Genomic DNA, 20042 nt, shown 5'->3' on the forward strand with positions numbered 1-20042 from the left:
ATTGGTACCTTCATGTACCACAACCACTGGCTCCTCCCCAGTACTACACATAAGTCTATCTAGATGTCTCGAGAGATCCGCAACCTTCGCACCAGGCAGGCAAGTCACCATGTGGTTCTCCCGGTCATCGCAAACCCAGCTATCTAGGTTTCTAATGATTGAATTGCTCGTTACTAATACCTGTCTCTTTCTAATAGCTGGAGTTCCCTCCCCTAGAGAGGTATCCTCAGTGCAAGAAGATACCACCACATCATCTGGAAGGAGGGTCCCAACTATGGGATTATTTCCCTCTGCAATAGTTAGGTGCTCTCCTTCCCTGGGACTTTCATCCTCCTCAACAGCACAGAGGCTGTCAGACCTGGGGTGGGACTGTTCTACTGGTTTTCCTCAGCTCCTCCACTTCAGCCACTCTGGTCTCCAAAGCCCGTACACGGTCTCTGAGGGCCAGGAGCTCCTTGCACCAAATGCACACATACGCCACCTGCCCATAGGGCAGGTAACATACATGCCACATTAGGTGCAATAAACTGGGTAGCCCCCACTCTGTTGCTGAACTCCTGCCGCTGGTTCCTTTGTACCATCAGAATCTTCTTAGCATATGCACAAGTGCTCAGGGGGCAGGGGGCCAGGATTCATCACCAAATTTGATCCACCAGTTTTTGATCCGCTGATTGGATCACTAGCTTCTCTGGCCTTGGCACAACAAAATCCTCTAGCCCCACACAGACAAGGACTGCAAAGATTACTAAAAAGCAAAGATTTTTCAAAATGTATGCTTTTTACTTTTGCTTTTCTGTCTGAATGGTGACAAAGAGGACTTGTTTGTTTCTATTGTTTCATTTTCCCATTCTCATACAGTCCACGATCCTGCTTTGGTGGGGTTGCAGGTACTCTGTAGTAGGAGGTGTAAATGTAGACAAAGAATATTTCACTACCTCTTGAAGATTTGGCATAAGAGTATTTTAAGCATCTGTAACTTTTTCCCAAGCAAAAATTAATCCAGATTTTAAAGCCAGCAGGAGCTAAGGTGAATGTGAACTCTCTCAGCATCACTAGGGCAGAGCTCCCACTAACCATTCCTCAGCTCTCTAGGCTGAGGGCTCATGCACTTTGGACGGGAATTCAGTCCCCAGAGAAGGGCAGGGAATCAAGGCATACACGCACTGTGCTGCCTGTCACAGGCCCCTCACCTCCTGCGGGTACAGCTCCAGCTCCCCGTCTTCACTGGCACAACAAGGCAATTCGTATTTTTAAAGTGAAAACACAAAAAGAGCGAAATTACCAAAGACGAATAAGCTCAGGCTCCCCGCTCCTAGTCCCTGCACCCCTCAGCCACCACCTCATGCACAGTCCCCTCCCCAGGCAACACTGCAGCCCCGCAGTCAGCCTCTATCCACCCCTCTGCTTTTCCTCCCTCCCATGCGCACCGCCACAAATCCCTGCGTTAGCCTTTCCCCCCCGCCCCCGACAGGGCACCCCCACTCCACCCGCACGCGCTGGGAACTGGAGAACGAGCGCGGGAGCGCGCGCCTTTTACGGGCAAGTGGGTGGGGCAGCCGCAGAAGCCCCTCCCACTTGTTTCTATGCCAGCCGCGCCGAGCAGCGCCCCTTCCATCAGCTGCGGGTGACGTCAGGTGTCTCCGGCAGTCCCTCGCGCGTGATGTTTGCGCGGCAGGGTGACGTCGGGTGACGGTTCACGGACGGGAGCCGGTTCCGGGCAGGCAAGATGGCGGACCACATCCCGCTGCACCCGGTGCCACGCAGCACCCAGCGGCGAGCGGCCTATTACACTAGCGTCCCCGCCGCGCAGAGGCACAACCGGTACGGGCTGGGGCTGGGGCGGGGCGGGGCGTGGAAGGGAACCCCTGAGCTCCGTGGCGATGGGATGGGAGGGGCCCTGGCCTGGCGAGACCCGCCCCACCTCGCAGGCTCCTCCACGGGGCTGGGATCCCCTCTCTCCGCTCCCTGTGGGGCAGGGGTGAAGCGTGGGGGTGGGTGGCAGCCCCGGGCACTGCCAGGCCTCCCATCGGCTGTGTGTGTCTGGGGGTGGGGGAGTCTCCCTGCTGGCCTGGGGGTGGGGGAGTGAGGGTTTCAGGGGAGCTGTGTGTGAGGTGACTGCTCCAGTTCTCAGCGCGGCTGGGGGGGTCGAGTCAGAGGGGTTCCGAGGGAGGAGAGGGTGAGGGACGCCTCAGGTGTCCTGTAAGCCTAGTGTAAGGGGCTGTGGAGAGGAGTCTCACTCCTGTCGTTCCTGTGTTTGACAAAGGAGGCTTTGTCTGCCCCATCATCCATAGGTAGTGTCATTATTCCCACAGTAAGTGGGTCCATTTGTCCTGTTTTCTGTTGATGTGCACAGCGGTCAGGGGAGATTGTGAAGCCATGAAGTTGGGCATGAGGGTTAGGAAGCCGTTGTGGTATCTGAAATGTGATCTAACTTTCATTTAAAAAAAGTTGATAACTATGTATTTGGTTTTAAATGTGAACACTGGTTACTTTCATCATCAGCAGTGGCACAGAGAGCCTATTTTCATTGACTGAGCTGAAAAATTAAAAAAAGAAAATGAACAAGTAGCATAAATAGTGCAAAGTAAATAAGATTTTAAAGAAGTCTGTTTCGCTAATCTACCACGCAATGTATACATAATGCCTTTTTTGTCTTAACCATGTACCTTTACTATTTTTACATAGCAATTCAAAGAGCCTTACATTGTAGTGTGAGCTGCAGAGAAGGTGGCTTTAATCTTGCATTCCCTTGTGCATGTGCTCAGTTTTATGTGACATCGATGAAATTGCTCATTTGCACAAAACTTAGCACATGCTTAAGTATTTGCAGGATCAGGGCATACTTGTGTTATTTTTACTTAAAATAAAGACAGAAATATTTATTAAAACATGATGGAGCACTGTGTCATGGCTAGTTCAGGAATGTGGCTTCTCTTCCCTGCTCTGACCCTGGCTTGCATTGTGACCTTCAGCAAGTCAGGAAGGGCTTGTCTTTGTGGCATAATTAACTTGAGTTAGAACTTGATTTTAGTTCCAAATTTGAGTCCTGTCCATGCATGACACATCTTAATTTGAATGTGGTAGTGCTTTTTAACTTGACTTGGCTAACCTGTAGAGGTATGTCTACACGGCATCTGAAATCAGACCTCACAGCCCAGGTAGACATGCTCATGCTAATTGGGCCTGAGCTAGCATAATAAAAATAGCAGTGTGGATGCTATGGTTTGAGCTGGAGCTTAGGCTCTCAAGCCCACCTGACCCCGGGCTTGAGAGCCTGAGTTCCATCTGAGCTGCAATGTCAACACTGCTATTTTTAGCATGCTAGCTCAAGCCCTGCTAATATGAGTCTGTCTGCCTGGTTAGGAGGCTTGCTCCTAGCTGCAGTGTAGATATACCTTTGGTGTATAGAGTATATCTTGAGTTAACACAACTTGTCAGTTACTAACATAATCACTCTGTGCATTTTGAGTGTTATTTTGCAGTGTGGCTGTTCTAATTCGAGCTTGGTTTATTTTATAGGAATGTGGATAACTCAGAATGAAGATACAGTGTTGCTCTTAGGACTTGATGAACAAAAAGATTTTATTTAACCTATTAGGGTCTGAACTCAGTCACTTATGACAGGTTTCAGAGTAGCAGCCATGTTAGTCTGTATCCGCAAGAAGAACAGGAGTATTTGTGGCACCTTAGAGACTAACAAATTTATTAGAGCATAAGCTTTCGTGAGCTACAGCTCACTTCATCAGATGCATTCAGTGGAAAATACAGTGTGGAGATTAATATACACAGAGAACATGAAACAAAGGGTGTTACCATACACACTGTAACGAGAGTGATCAGCTGAGCTATTACCTGCAGGAGAGCGGGGTGGGGTGGGGGAAGAACCTTTTGTAGTGATAATCAGGGTGGGCCATTTCCAGCAGTTGACAAGAACCTGTGAGGAACAGTGTGTGTGTGTGTGTGTGTGTGTGTGGGGAATAAACATGGGGAAATAGTTTTACTTTGTGTAATGACCCATCCACTCCCAGTCTTTATTCAAGCCTAAGTTAATTGTATCCAGTTTGCAAATTAATTCCAATTCAGCAGTCTCTCGTTGGAGTCTGTTTTTGAATTTTTTTGTTGAAGAATGGTCACTCTTAGGTCTGTGATCGAGTGACCAAAGAGATTGAAGTGTTCTCCAACTGGTTTTTGAATGTTATAATTCTTGACTTGGTGGCTGAACTTTGTGACTTTGTCCTCACCCATAACTATTTCACATTTGGGGACAATGTATACCTTCAAATCAGTGGCACTGCTGTGGGTACCCGCATGGCCTCACAGTATGCCAACATTTTTATGGCTGACTTAGAACAACGCTTCCTCAGCTCTCGTCCCCTAGCGCCCCTACTCTACTTGCGCTACATTGATGACATTTTCATCATCTGGACCCATGGGAAAAAAAGCCCTTGAGGAATTCCACCATGATTTCAACAATTTCCATCCCACATCAACCTCAGCCTGGACCAGTCCACACAAGAGATCCACTTCCTGGACACAATGGTGCTAATAAGCCATGGTCACATAAACATCACCCTATACCGGAAACGTACTGACTGCTATGCTTACCTACATGCCTCCAGCTTTCATCCAGACCACACCACACGATCCATTGTCTACAGCCAAGCTCTACGATACAACAGCATTTGCTCCAACCCCTCAGACAGAGACAAACACCTACAAGATCTCTATCAAGCCTTCTTACAACTACAATACCCACCTGGGGAAGTGAAGAAACAGATTGACAGAGCCAGAAGAGTACCCAAAAGTCACCTACTACAGGCCCAACAAAGAAAAGAATAGAACGCCACTAGCCATCACCTTCACCCCCCAACTAAAACCTCTCCAACGCATCATCAAGGATCTACAACCTATCCTGAAGGACGACCCATCACTCTCACAGATCTTGGGAGACAGGCCAGTCCTTGCTTACAAACGGCCCCCCAACCTGAAGCAAATACTCAACAGCAACCACACACCACACAACAAAACCACTAACCCAGGAACCTATCCTTGCAACAAAGCCCCTTGCCAACTGTGTCCACGTATCTATTCAGGGGATACCATCATAGGGCCTAATCACATCAGCCACGCTATCAGAGGCTCATTCACCTGCACATCCAACAATGTGGTATATGGCATCATGTGCCAGTAATGCCCCTCTGCCATGTACATTGGTCAAACTGGACAGTCTCTACGTAAAAGAATAAATGGACACAAATCAGACGTCAAGAATTATAACATTCAAAAACCAGTCGGAGAACACTTCAATCTCTTTGGTCACTCTGATTACAGACCTAAAAATGGCAATTCTTCATCAAAAAGACTTCAAAAACAGACTCCAACAAGAGACTGCTGAATTGGAATTAATTTGCAAACTGGATACAATTAACTTAGGCTTGAATAGAGACTGGGAGTGGATGGGTCATTACACAAAGTAAAACTATTTCTCCATGTTTATTCCCCCTTCCACCCCCCCCCCCCCCACTGTTTCTCAGACATTCTTGTCAACTGCTGGAAATGGCCTACCTTGGTTATCACTACAAAAGTTTACCCCCGCTCCCCTGCTGGTAATAGCTCACCTTAAGTGATCACTCTTGTTACAGTGTGTATGGTAACACCCATTGTTTCATGTTCTCTGTGTATATTAATCTCCACACTGTATTTTCCACTGAATGCATCCGATGAAGTGAGCTGTAGCTCACGAAAGCTTATGCTCTAATAAATTTGTTAGTCTCTAAGGTGCCACAAATACTCCTGTTCTTTCAGTCACTTACGATTCTGTATATATTCTGGAGCAGTTGGTGACACAGTACCTAAATGTAGCAGGGAGCTGCTGCTTTTACCTTGCTTTGTGTGTTGCAGTCATCGTCTTTTGTACTGTAGGAGGAAGAACATTGGTCTTAGCAATGTTTGAGGACCCTAAGGAATTGGTGTAAATTAAATTGATATAAGGTACTTCTCAAACTAAAGTAACTTATACACAAGAGGATTACACAAACTTAACTAATTTCTAGACAACACAATTTCCTTGTGTAAACAAGGCATTAGTCCTTCACTTTAAAACAGATACTAAAGAGTTTTAGTTTTTCCCAAAACTGAATACAGGATCAGAGCTTTTCTGCTATTGGAAGGAAGTGGTTTGGCAGGGCAAATTGAGAATATCAGTTAATGACCTTAAAGAAGCTATCTTAAAGGGGCTGCAAAGAAGTTTAAATTTTCAGTTTGCCGTACAGGACTGGGTATATTTATACTACAACTTTGGAGGGCAGACTTATGGATATGCAAAATGAGGTGGAATTGGACAGTGCCAGGAAGGTGAGTTTTCTCAGACTCCCATTTTTCCTGGCATGCGGGTAATCATTTTAGCTATTAATTTTTATATCCTTCCTCTTTTTATGGCAGGTTTGGGAAGGGGATGGTGGCAGCTCAGGAGTAGAAATAATTGAACCTCAGAATTTCAATTTTACAGGAAATGTTGACGTTTTGAAATTTCTCAGAAAAGGTAAATTTCCCACATTGTGTGTCTGAAAGGAAGTATGCTGATTGAAATTGACTGATTCTGTTAAGTTTCACTGTGACCCACCACTAAATACCAAGTGAAATTACCCAGTTGGCTCAATTTCATTGCTGCCCTTCCCTCATAGGCTCAGCGAAACTGACAAAGAATCAGGTCAAGCTCAGTCAGCAGCTGACTGGGAATTGGTCCTGCTTCGAGCAGGGGGTTGGACTAGATGACCTTCTGGGGTCCCTTCCAACCCTTATATTCTATGATTCTATGATTCTATGCTGAGTCTTCCAGGGTTTGTGGCTCTGGGGCAGTCCACTATGCAGAATGCTCTGGAGTTGAGGACCCCCAGTCTTTCAAACTCCTAAGGCACCTGACTCCCCAGGCTGTGGGAATCCGGCAGCTTGGGTGTCTGGAAGTCCTATGTATCCCTGGCCCTAGTCTGCATGGTGAGGCTGCCCCACAGCCATGGACTGTGGAAGCCCTGGGATCCCTGGCACCAGGACACTCCATATGGTGTAGCTGCCCTGTAGTTGTGGACTCTGGATGCCTGTTCCAGGATTCCAGTTCCGGTGGCATGGAGCCTGGAAGCCCTGGTAAGGGTGCAGCGCTGTTAATCACCTCCGGCTACACAAGACTGTGGCTCTGGATGGTTTTGCAGCAATGATGTTCCCCAACTGCAGTCCCTGGTGCCAAGGGATTCCAAGCTCTGGGGCTGTTCTCATGGAGTGGCTGTCCTGGAGCTCTGTGTCCTGGGATTGCCAGCTCCAGGGTTGTTTGTTTGGTAGAAGCCCCAAGAAGCTCCTGTGAAATCCCTGTTTCTCAGAATATTCCTGACCAGATCTGTTCCGGAGCAGGCTCCAGGTGATCAGGAAAGAGACTACCAGAAAGTATTTCCTCTTGTGCTCCAAAACCAATCCATATCTCTCCCTCTGCATGTGACCATTGAAGACGTGGTCAAACTGAAAATCCAAAGGCTTAGCTAGAATGCTTGGACTTTCCATAACCCCTACAAAAGTCAAGCAGATTCACCTAAAATGAATGTGACCTTAATTCATATTTGGCCTGGTCTATACTACACATTCAACTGTCATTCTGCAACTGCTGAGCCTGTAGTTGAAACTCTCCTTGTTGCAGTTGCTGGTGTACAGCTTCATGAGCCATTGGAGCAAGGGGTAGGCTTGGTTTTTCCAAGATCACTTTTGGCATGTCAACATTCCCAATGGTAGTCGACTGATTGGGAAAGAAAGTCCCTGCTTGCAACTTTCTGAACAGTCCTGCGTTCTTAAAGATGTGTGTCATGCACCTTCCCTGACCAGTCCACACTGATGTTGGTAAAGCATCCCTAGTGATCCACCAGTACTTGTATTATCAGGAAAAGTAGTCCTTTCTGTTGACGTAGTCTGTGTCAAGGTGGTCTGGTGCTAGAATAGGGATGTGTGTGCCATGTATTGTAGTTCAGAAACTCCAGTGCTGCAAAACCAACCACTAAGTCCTGCATATTTCTTCTCTACATCTTTAAAACCTGAAGTATTTAAAAAAAAAAAGTCTGACTCACTTTTTATTGGAAAGAAAGATAAAGTATAGGATTGAATTGGCAGAATCTATTTCTTGTTTTCTGTTTGTCAAGATAGTTTAGCTATACAATTCTGTAGTATTGTCAGCTGACTCATATATCCTTATTTTGGTTGGAAATTCATATGATTGAGTGAAAAATAAACAAAGGCCATCGTGTTCATTGTTTTGGGGGGATGGGAGAAACTATAATAGATAGATACTGTTCATTTTCTCTCTCTCTCTCGCTCAACTACAACTATTCTTAGAAAGCCAAGACTGCTGAGAAATACTGTGTTTCTTAGACCAAGCCTAAGCAATAAATTTACATCTGCATAACTGTCGCTCAGGATGTGAAAAATGTACACTTGAGCAATGTAGTTATACTGACCTAACCGCTGGTGTAGACAGCGCTATATCAATGGGACGGCTTCTCCTGTCAACATAATCCACCTCCGTGAAAGGGGGTAGTTAAGTACACCAATGAGAGAAGCTCTACTGTCAGTGTAGTAGCAAGTGCACCAGTATTTTAAGTATAGATCTGCCATTAGGGTGCTTATCCATGTCTGTTTGGTTTGACAAGTGGTGACAAAACTGTTCAGAATAGAAAGATGATAAAACCATAAATGTTTAACTTTTGTTCATATACATTGAATTGTTAATCTACTACTCAGTCAGCAGGAACAGAGTTTTTTGGGGGAGAGAGACAATAAATGCATCTAGCTTTTATTTAACAGCTTTTTAAAGCAGATCTTAGTGTTAAGCGAAGAAATATTTAAAATCCCAATGCTCCCTGTAAATTACATTATGAAAGCTGAAGCTTTGTACAAGACAGTTTTCTTTAAAAATATTTAGTGATCTTCAGTTTGTGGAAATAAAGGTAAATAAGCACCTAACATTCTGCAGGAAAACACATACTGATTGTAATCTGAACCAAAAATTTCACAGGAGTTTGAATACCTCATTCATAATTACCTTGATTTCACATTACAATCACTTGTTTTTTGTTCAGATTCTGTGAACATCAGAAAATAAGAATGGCCATGCTGGGTCAGACCAATGGTCCATCTAGTCCAGTTTCCAGTCTTCTAGCAGTGGCTAGTGCCAGATACTTCAAAGGAAATGAACAGAACAGGGCAGTTCTCAAATGATCCATTCTGTCGTCCAGTTCCAGCTTCTGGCAGTCAGAAGTTTAGGGACACCAAGAGCATGGCGTTGCATCCCTGATCATCTTGGCTAATAGCCAATGATGGACCTGTCCTTCATGAATTTATCTAATTCTTTTTTGAACCAAGTTATAGTTTTGGCCTTCACAACATCCCCTTGGCAATGAGTTCCACAGATTGACTGTGCATTGTGTGAAGAAGTACTCCCTTTTGTTTGTTTTAAACCTGCTCCCTATTAATTTCATTGGGTGACCTCTGCTTTGTGTGTTATGTGAAGGGGTAAATAACAATGACCTTTTCACTTCCTACACACCATTTATGATTTTATAAACCTGTATCATATCTCCCCTTAGTTGTCTCTCCTAAGCTGAGTAGTCCATTATTTTTAAATCTTCCCTTATGTGGAAGCAGTTACATCCCCCTAATAATTTTGATGCCCTTTTCTATACCTTTTCCAATTCTAATACTCAGTATCTATATTATGAGGTGGGGTAACCAGAACTGCAAGCAGTATTCAATTTGTCTGCATACCATAGATTTATGTAGTGGCGTTATATTTTCTGACTTACTGTCTATCCCTTTCCTCATGGTTCCTAACATTCTATTAGCTTTTTGACTGCTGCTGCACATTGAGTGGATATTTTTCAGAGAACTATCCACGGTGATTTCAAGATGCCTTTCTTGAGTGGAGAAAGTTTGTAGCACTGGTCTTCAGATACAACAGGCAGCATTATCGTTCCTCATCTTCATCTTTGTATTTCAGCCAGAGGTGTCCTTACCAACAGGAACAATCTCATTGTCAACAACAGAGGAGAAAGAGGTTTTAGCTTCATCCTAAAAATAGACACAATTTCGTCTTCTACTCCAGGCTTTAGACCACAGTTTTGTCATGAGACACGAGAGCTACAAACCAATCTTAGATCAATCTACTTCCTCCCCCACCTTTGGAGATCAATTCTCCTATTATTTCAGCAATTGAATACCATCATCACAGACAAGTGGATCCTAGAAATAATGCACGAAGGTATTCAATACAGTTCAACTTCATTCCTCCCCCAACCCCTGTCCCTTCTCTGCCCTCTCATGAAAACCTACTAAGAATAAAAGTTTGCTTTTTATTGGAAGCAGAGGCCATCAAGAAGGCACCAGAGATATTCAGAGGAAAGGGATTTTACTCGAAATACTTTCTGATCCCAAAAGAAGAGGAAGATCTGCAAACTATTTGGGACTTGTAAAAGCTCAGCTCTTTCACCAGAGAGGTCAGTTTCCTGAATTTCTCTTACATCTGTAATTCCCTCCATGTCTACTCAAGATTGATTTGGACCTCTTGATATGAAAAATGCATATTTCCATGTACCTATCATACCTTCACATACTGGCCAGGGAGGATCACTACGTGTCCTCCCCTTTGGCCTTTCTATCACCTCTTATGTTTTTACAAACGGCCTCTTGAACATGGCGGAACATCTGAAGAGACAGGATATTTACATTTACTTCTGTTTGGATGACTTCATCACGGGAGTCTCTGACCATCAGCATGGACTGCACATGTTCGCTTTTGAGAAATTGGGACTTGGAAGAAATCACACCTTCTTACACAGAGAGTCCCTTTTGTTGGTATGATTCTGTATTCCCAAGCAGGAAGAGCCTTCCTTCCAGAGGAAACATTCTTCAAGATTCCGTCTGCCATTCTCAAATTTCGAAGGAATCCCTGCCACTTCTTCTCAGGCTGATGGGTCTCATGGCCTTGACATCATATGTAATCTTATATACTCATCTCAGAATGAGAGCTCTACAGTGGTTGGCTGACAGAACATTGTCTGCCAAATTTAGACGTAGTTGAAGCTAACTCTCCCAAAATTGCGCCTATCCCTGTGGTGGACATGAAACTACAACATCCTGAAGGGAGTGGCATTCAGTTCTCCACAACTGTCACTTCATATGTGCCCAGCCTGGGATGGAAAACTCACTTCAACAACCTAACAACTCATGGTCATTGGAAACACTTAGACTGTGTCTACACTGCCACTTCCAATGCTAAAACTTTAGTCATTCAGGGGTGTGAAAATACACCCCCTGATCAGCAAAAGTTTTAGAGCTGAAAAGCGCCAGTTTAGACAGCGCTTTATCGCCGGGAGCCGTGCTCCTGGCGATAAAGCTACCACCACTTGTTCGGGGTATTTTTTAATCAGTGGGAGAGCTCTCCCTTGGCGATTAAAGCATGTCTACACTGCCCAGGCCGCACTGCAGCGGCTGTGCTGTAACGTGGGCAATGTAGACTTTTCCTTGTAAAAACTACTACATATGAATGTATTCAAATTGAGGGTAATCCATTTGGCTCTCAAATAGTTTCTTCCTCATTTACATGACAAAATAGTCCAAGTGGTTACTGACAATGCAAGAGTTATGTTTGATGTGAACAAACAGGAAGGGGGTCATTCCATACAACCACAAGGAAGCTGAGGAAGTATGGGACTGGTGCACCTATGGCAATATTTTTCCCTATTGCTGAACATCTGGCAGACAAAACAACCACCTAACAGATCAACTCAACCCCCCCCCCCACGTCCCCCAAAAAGCTATATGAATGGTCTCTAAACACATCAGTGACAGAAGATGCTTTTACAGTCTACTTCTAGACGACTTGAGATCTTTTTTAAATTCCCACCGAAGGTGGTAAGTGACTTCCATCTTAACTAGTTAATCAGTCTACCGGGTGTTCTTTGCAAATCTCGTGCACTTGGGTTAGTCAAAACTCTGCATGTAAGATGCTAAAAGGGCATTAACATTATATTTAAATGGGACTAAAGACTTTAGGAAGTCCCCCAACTACCTTTCTTAAAAAGATAATAGTAAGGGTCAGGCTATTTCATCACAACACTTGTTCAAATGGGTTAGACTATGTATTGAAGAGTGCTACAAACTAGTCACATTCCACTAGGGCTAAGGCAGCTTCTGTGGCAAGAATATAGTACATACTCATTCAGATCTGCAGTGCTATTACATGGACCCCACATTCACTAAAAATTATTCATGATTTAACATCTGGAGCAATGTGAAATTCTAGTAGCAATTCAATTTACTCAGTCTTATTGGTGGAACACTGTTAAAATTCACCTTAATGGCATTTGTAGTAATAATGTGCCATGTTGATTCATGTACAGTAATGGAAAGAGCTATTACTTTCCATTTTATTGCATTGGCTGACTAATACGTGATATGTTGTTATGTAATGAAAAATTCTGTTGTTATATGAATGCATAAGGGAGCAGAGTTAAAGTTAATGTGGGAACTTCAACTCTGAATTTCCTGATTTTTGTGAGAATAAACTCTTAAGTTTAATAAGGTACTGATGGTTTCTATTTAAAAGAACATTAAAGGTGGAGAAGAGTGAAATGCCACCAAAACTACAGAAAGAGGCTATACAGGAGAGGAAATAACTTGGTTGCAGCCTGGTATAAAAAAGATGCTTGTTGTACAGATTCCTTTCTGTATTCTCACTTTCCACCCACCCACCCTCCCCACAGGATCCTGGAGCCCAGTTGGAGCCCGGAAGTCTACACAGCAGTGAAACAGCCCTGAAGCTCAAGCCCCAAGTTCTACTTTAGTTCTGTCCCCTGGAGGGTGCATTCTGTTAATCTTGCCTAGTGTTACCTGTGAAGTCTGAGGCAGAACTAGGGATAAAGACTTAGTCCTGCCTTGAGTGCAGGGGACTGGACTAGATGACCTCTTCAGGTCCCTTCCAGTTCTAAGATTCTATGATGACTCTATGATAAAGTGTTTCTTTCCTGGGACTCAATTTAATGCCATAAACACAAGAGCCCATTCTCTTCTTGCAACCTTCTAACTTACTCATTGTCCATACAGTGCACAAAATGAGGCCGGGGGTCTTGAAATGCAATTATATACAATCAGGTCATCATCATCTTCTTTGCAAATATCATGTGCACTTGGGTTAGTCAAAACTCCGTATGTACAATGCACCTTAAGTGACATGTAGACCAGGGTCCATCACCAAATTTGGTCTGCTGGTTGGATCATTAGCTTCCCCAGTCTGTGCTGGGTACTGACGGGGAGTGTGATGTGAACGCTGATCCATGCCCCCCAGTCATATAAGACGACCATCATAATGTATATGGTGGAATGTTAACACTGGTATTTCCTAAGTTTTGAGTGCTTGAGGATTTTGCAAATGTAGCGTTCTTTTAATGTGTTGTGTGTGTATATGCATAGCTTTTTTTTTAAGAAGCAAGTTGATAGACCAGATTTCATCAAGTGGAATTTACACTCCTTCCCCACCTGGGGTCATACCAGCAAGGTTGGTTGAAACTAGGGCCTTTTGATCTACAGCACTAACCTCTGTGACTTGAACTAAAGTAGCTGGTAGCTTATATATGCTGTTATGCTTCATGTGCAGTAGCTGCTAAATGGGGATGCAACACATTTTATACTACTACTTATTAAATATCAGAGGCTATTGGGAACCAGGAATATTGGTTTCTCTTCCTGGTGTGGCAGGAGTGTCTAGTGGTTAGACAGCATAGCTGAATGCATAGATTTGGCATGTTTATTTTGAAAGGCAGTGTGGCTAAATGGATGAAACTTGGGTCTGTCATATTAGGGGGGCCACTTTCTAGTCCCTACTAAAACCTCTTCATGCAACTTCTGTGGAACTGTAAAATGGACAGAACTGCCCCCAGGAGAATTCCCACAGTTCAGTGGCATTATAGGACTGGTGTACGTAACCTTTCACTGCTACCCCTTGCAGTTCCTGGTGTTGGGGTGTGTCAGTGGTAGAAGAGACTTGTCAGGGACAGGAGGAGGACTGGCCATAACACACGGTGCTTTGAAAATTCTGGGCTGAGAAGAAGCCTGTTAGCAGTCATAAAAGGTTACCTAAATTAGAGCAGATAATGGGTTTTGGATGTTTTTCTAAAAGATATGCTCTAGGAATTATTTTGGGACAAATCTATGGCCCGTATTATACAGGAGGTTAGACTAGATAATTACTATGATCCCTTCTGGCCTTGGAATCTATTAATCTAATTTAGACTGGGAGCAGCCCAGATTCTAGGACAGACAAACATGGCTTAAAGCTACCTTTTCTTCTCCTCTGCTACACCAGTCTTCTGAGAGTCACTGCATAGACTGTGGTCCCTGGGTTCTATTCCCAGTATTTCATAAGTGACTTTGTGCAACCTCTTAGGTATCACATCTATAAAATGGGGGGAATTATATTTGTCATCCTTCAAAGATAGAGGGTGTGGTAGCTTTCTCAGGAATGAGGTGATGAAGTGCACAGAATATTATCAGTCAGTAGAAGAGAGAAGGGTGGAACTACTGGTTTTTCCTGGTGCCCTGATGATGTGTTCCGATTTTACTGACTGTCACAGTTCATGGAAACTGCACCTATATTTCCCCTCTATGGTCCAGCAAGGGCACCTACTTTCAGACTTCTGACTCCCCAGCCATCACCTCTCGTGGGTGGAGACATTTTCCTTCCTGACCAGGGTATTCCCAGACTGCACAGTTCCTTGTCTACGCTGTTATTCCCTAGCAAAGTCAAATTGCCTAAACAGGCCTGCTCTGATTTTCTCCTAGCTATAAAGAGTGTAACTGCCACAGCTATTTAGTTACAACAGAGCTCTTTCTAAGCAAGCACATTTATTCTTAAGGTAAAGAAAACATTACAGAGAAAACATTAAAACAATAAAAGAACCTACCTACATTCTAATATTACTAGAGGTCATCCCCCAACTCCAGAAAGGGTTCTGGCCAGTTAAGCAACTTTCGTACTCCCGCCAAGCGGGTTTTCAGTGGTTACTGCTTTGGCTTGGAACAAGCATACCCATGAAGCTAAGAGTCACTTTAATCTAGTTTGAGTGGTTTTGATCTGTCTTCATGTAATCAGCAAACAAAATGTCCACTCCTCCTTGTAAAGTTTCAAAGACTAACTTCTTGCATACCTGGAGGAGCTGATATTTATGTTAGTCTCCCTAGAGACTTCCTGGAGAACCCACTAAACTTGAAAAAGCTTACATAGTTTCAGAAAATCCTCATGACATTTCCCAGGGTTTTACATTAATCAGGTCTCCTCCCAGATATTACCGTTCCACAATAATACAAATTACTGACATTTTTTAATACAATGAACTCCTAAAATACTTAAAATTCAGTAAGGGTTAACTTAATTCAGTAGGTTTTCTCCAGAATATTGCAGGAAATTGCCATATCTGTCACACTGGCAGTGTTCACCTGACCAGCTAAATTCTTTGCTCTTTAGTTGCTAAAAAGCTTTTCAGTTTGTAGTTGAAAACAGACGTTTCCTGTGGAAATTCCTATTTTGACTGACTAATAAAAACCTGTTAAAAAATGATACAATCACTTTTTCTATACATAATGTCATGCCAGCTTTTATGGTGTATTATTTCAGGCCCCGTAGTGGGAGGAAGAGATAAAAAAGCATGTATTTTGTTCTTTGAGCCTGTAGGGAACAAGAGATTTTAGAGGCAGTGTGTGTATCTATGGGAGGGATTGATGCATGGTCCGCATCAGGTTCTCCTATCCTTTTCCATTACGCTGCATAAATACAATATTAATGTGCTGCAAAGGAATTTTGTCCATTTCACTTCAACCAACGTGTTAGTGCAATGTAAGAATGGGGATGTAAAAAATAAGGATGAGGGGAAGATCTCAGCCTCTTAGAAATTCAGCAGATGCTCTGAAATAGGTTATAAGTATCTTCTTTTAAAGAAAAATCTGTATCATGATACCACTCGATATGTCAATAAATATCTTCAGAGATGGGAAAATGAGTTGTACACTTGTAGGTGTGGTAGTAGGTGAACAGCAGTTTGTTTTTAACACACTTTTGACATGGTTATGCAAACTGATTACTCATGACATAAAAACAAAACCAAAGCCCTAAAAATATATAGTTTTGGTAAGCACACATTTGATTCTTTGACTGCATATCGTCAGAGAAGTGCTTCTCACCTCTTCCTCCCCATGAAATATGGCTAATTATAGTGGATTTTGGCCTATGTGCAGTATGGTCATTGAACTTTGGATTTAAGGAAATTTACTCTGTAAACTTATCAGGGAGCAGGACTGTCTTTTACTGTACATTTGTAAAGTGCGCAACACTATGCTCCTGTACTACTTGTGGCTTCTAGGTGCTCCCATAATACAAATGATAAGGGAGTGGTGTTGAGGGATGTGCTAACCCATTCCTCCTCTGTGTTTTTTTGTTTTTTGGCCTTTTTCTTCTTCCGAGTTGAGTCGATGCTGTCCGTGAACAAACTATGCAGCTGTGATTGTCCCCAGAAAGCTGCGACTCTCTTCCTTGGGTTAGGACCCATAGCAGTTTTGGGGAAGGGGTGGAATTTACCAAAGGGATGTATGGCCTGTTTCCTCCCTGTTTATATTGAACTACATTTTGCTTCATATAATCTTTTATTTCACATGATTGATTCAAAGAAGGGACTGTGGATTTTTGAATGTAGATATGATTTCAGTAGTAGATGTAATATGCAATTGAAAGTAATGTGCTCGCTAAAAGCAATAATTTCCTTAAAAAAACAATATGAGCCATCAAAGTTGGAAGGATATATAGATATAGGCAATGCAGAGAAACAGGTGTAATTTTCATACTAGATGTTTATATTAAAAGTTAATTTAAAAGTATTTATTGTACTGTTTCCTTTCACTTAAATCTATTTCAATGATACTCCTTACAGTAGTAAGGTTTTGTTGAAAGTTGTTTAATATTAATGTTCTTTTTTCCTTAGGAAGCCATATTTTTGTCAAGATACTTTTCTATATCTGGTTTAGTAGCATCTGTACTGTGAGTTTTGATGTCTTACATTCTGTCTTCTTTGTTCATGGTGCTTTCAGTTCTTCTCTATTTTAATAAAAGTTTCTAGGATTATGCTTAATTGGTTTGTCACTCAAGGAGAATCAGAGCTTCAGGCAATTAAGTGTGCAAGAAACTAGGTAACAAAGAAATAGAGATTTTTGTCCTGATGTTGGCTATGAAAAATCCATTATTCATCATCTTATTGTTTCTAAATACTGAAGTAAAATTTTCTAACACAATAAGAAAATTCCTTTTGAAATGGAATAAATTGCTTGCCAGTTCAAAGGCTGCATTTTGAAATCAAGGTTACTAAACATGATGTAATGAAGCTGAATATTTAAAAGCGCAAAGCTAGCTGGAACTGATTTTTTAAAGAAAATATTTACTTATAATATGATATAATACTTGCTTAATAAAAAAGTAAGTATGATTTAAGCATCAGTTTTTTTCTGTAAATATTACCACATTCACAAGAGCAGCTTTGATTTCTAGTTGTGCATATACATGTATTTCTTATTCTGACAAGATTGGGCTCTCATGCATAATTCTCTTTGGTTAATTCTTTCCTGTGAGATTTTCTCACTGAAGGAAAAATCAAAGAAGAAAATATACAACACAATGTAGTCAGATAAACATTTAGAGTTTGGAAAAATAATAAAGAACTCCTTTAAAACCATCATACACAGAATATTTTAGGATGTATCCTGACTGAGATTAACCTTTGTTCTTCATTTCATATATGAGCTGATCCTATATGAAAATAGTTGCCTGCCTGACAGGTTATTCGTAATATTGTATGCAATATTGTATGCAATATTGTTGTAGCCTTTCCAGTCCCAGGATATTAGAGAGACAAGGCAGGTCAGGTAATATTTTTTTATTGGACCAACTTCTGTTGGTGAGAGAGAGACGCTTTCGAGCTTAGGCTGTGTCTACACTATGCACCTTTTAGCGACACAGCCGTGCTGCTAAAAGGCACTCAGCATAGCCGCTACTTGTCCGCAGGAGAGAGCTCTCTTGACGGCAAAAAACTTCCACCCTCAGTGAGCGGTGGTAGCTTTGTTGGCAGGAGAGCTCTCCTGATGACAAAGTGCTGTTTATGCCGGTGCTTTTCATCTGCAAAACTTGTGTCGTTCGGGTGCGTGTTTTTTTCACATCTCTGAACACACAAATTTTGTCATTTACGTTCCAGTGTAGACAAAGCATGACTCACAGAGTTCTTCAGGTGTGGGAAAGGTACTCAAAGTGTCACAGCTAAATACAAGGTGAAACAGATTGTTTAACAAAAGAAGTTAGCGCATATTTCAAGGGACCATTCAAGGTGAAGTGGCCTGTTAAGACCCCTCCAGGAAAAGACAGCTGTAGGGGTTGCTGGTGGGTTACAGATTGTTATATAAGCCTTAAATCCAGTGTGTCTGTTCATTTCATGATTTTTTGTGTCTAGCAAAGTTATGAATTTAAGCTACCAGGCTCATCTTTTGAAAGTTTGTGGAGGTTTCCTTTGAGGATGAGGACTGACAGGTCAGATATGGAGTGATCATGATGTGAAAAGTGTTCTCCCACTGGTAATGAGGTGTTCTTGTCCCTAAGTGACTTGCTTCCACATTTCAGGTCTGTCTTTTGCTGCTTCTCATTTTATTTGACCTGCCGATCTTAGCTTCATCGTCGAACTGCTGTGGTATAGTTGTAAATTCATATATATGTAATCTGGAGCACTTACCCAGTTCACTTCCATAGTCACTCTTTTGATCCTAAGAATGGGAATGCTGGGTCAGACCAATGGTCCATCTAGTCCGGTATCCTATCATCTGACAGTAGCATCTGACCGTGCCGACCTTCAGAACATCCCATGGCAACACGATCTGCAGGTTTACTGTGCATTGTATGAAGAAAGTAATTCCTTTTTTTTATTTTAAACCTCCTGCATATTAATTGTATCAGGGGCCCCTCATTCTTGTGTTATGTGAAGAGGTAAATAACACTTCCGTACTCACCTCCGTACCATTCATGATTTTTTAGACCTCTGTCATATCCTCCCCCCCCCCCCCCCAGTCTGTTTTCTAAACTGAACAGTCCAAGTCTTTTTAATCTCTCTTCATATAGAAGCTGTTCCGTACTTCCAGTAATTTTTGTTGCCTTTCTCTCTACTTTTTCCAATTCTAATATATATTTTTTGAGATGGGGTAACCAGAATGGTATGGAGTATTCAAGGAGTGGCATTATGAGATTATCTCTCTTGTAATGGTTCCAAGCGTCCTGTTAGCTTTTTTGACTGCTGCTGCACATTGAGCAGATGTTATCAGAGAACTATCCATGATGACTCGAAGATCCCTTTTTTGAGTAGTAATAGCTAATTTTGACCCCATCGTTTTGTGTGTATAGTTGGGATTATGTTTTCAAATGTGCATTACTTTGCATTTATCAATATTGAATTTCATTTGCCATTTTGTTGGCCAGTCATTTAACTGTGGGATCTTAGTAACTCTTCACAGTGAGCTTTGGGCTTAACTATTTTGAGTAATGTAGTATCGTCTGCAAACTTTACTTCCTCATTGTTTTATGCCTTTCTTGGATCATTTATGAATATGTTGAACAGTATAGATCCTTGGGAGATATTGTGATATACCACTTTCCATTGTGAAAACTGATAATTTATTTCTACCTTTTGTTTCCTATCTTTAACTGGTTATCAACCCATGAGAGGACCTTTCCTCTCGTCCCAGGTGTGCTTACTTTCATAGAATCATAGAATATCAGGGTTGGAAGGGACCTCAGGAGGTCATCTAGTCCAACCCCCTGCTCAAAGCAGGACAAATCCCCAATTAAATCATCCCAGCCAGGGCTTTGTCAAGCCTGACTTTAAAAACTTCTAAGGAAGGAGAGGTTTCAGAGTAACAGCCGTGTTAGTCTGTATTCGCGA

General features: G+C 42.5%; 1 protein-coding gene across 4 annotated transcripts in view; it reads left to right on the top strand.

The window, feature by feature from the left end:
* Window positions 1-1607: 1607 nt before the first annotated feature.
* ATP9B (ATPase phospholipid transporting 9B (putative)) overlaps window positions 1608-20042 on the top strand; it is a 302332-nt gene continuing 283897 nt past the window's right edge. For 2 of the 4 annotated variants that reach the window (XM_048840067.2, XM_048840070.2), the window contains exon 1: window positions 1609-1821. In XM_048840067.2, the coding sequence (XP_048696024.1) occupies window positions 1727-1821 (95 nt within the window). In that variant the 5' untranslated portion in view covers window positions 1609-1726. Of the gene's footprint in view, window positions 1822-20042 lie in introns of all 4 variants that reach the window. The other 2 variants (XM_048840068.2, XM_048840069.2) reach the window with 2 other exon arrangements.

Source organism: Caretta caretta, chromosome 2, assembly GCF_965140235.1.
Source record: "Caretta caretta isolate rCarCar2 chromosome 2, rCarCar1.hap1, whole genome shotgun sequence".
In the NCBI taxonomy this organism is placed as follows: domain Eukaryota; kingdom Metazoa; phylum Chordata; order Testudines; family Cheloniidae; genus Caretta; species Caretta caretta.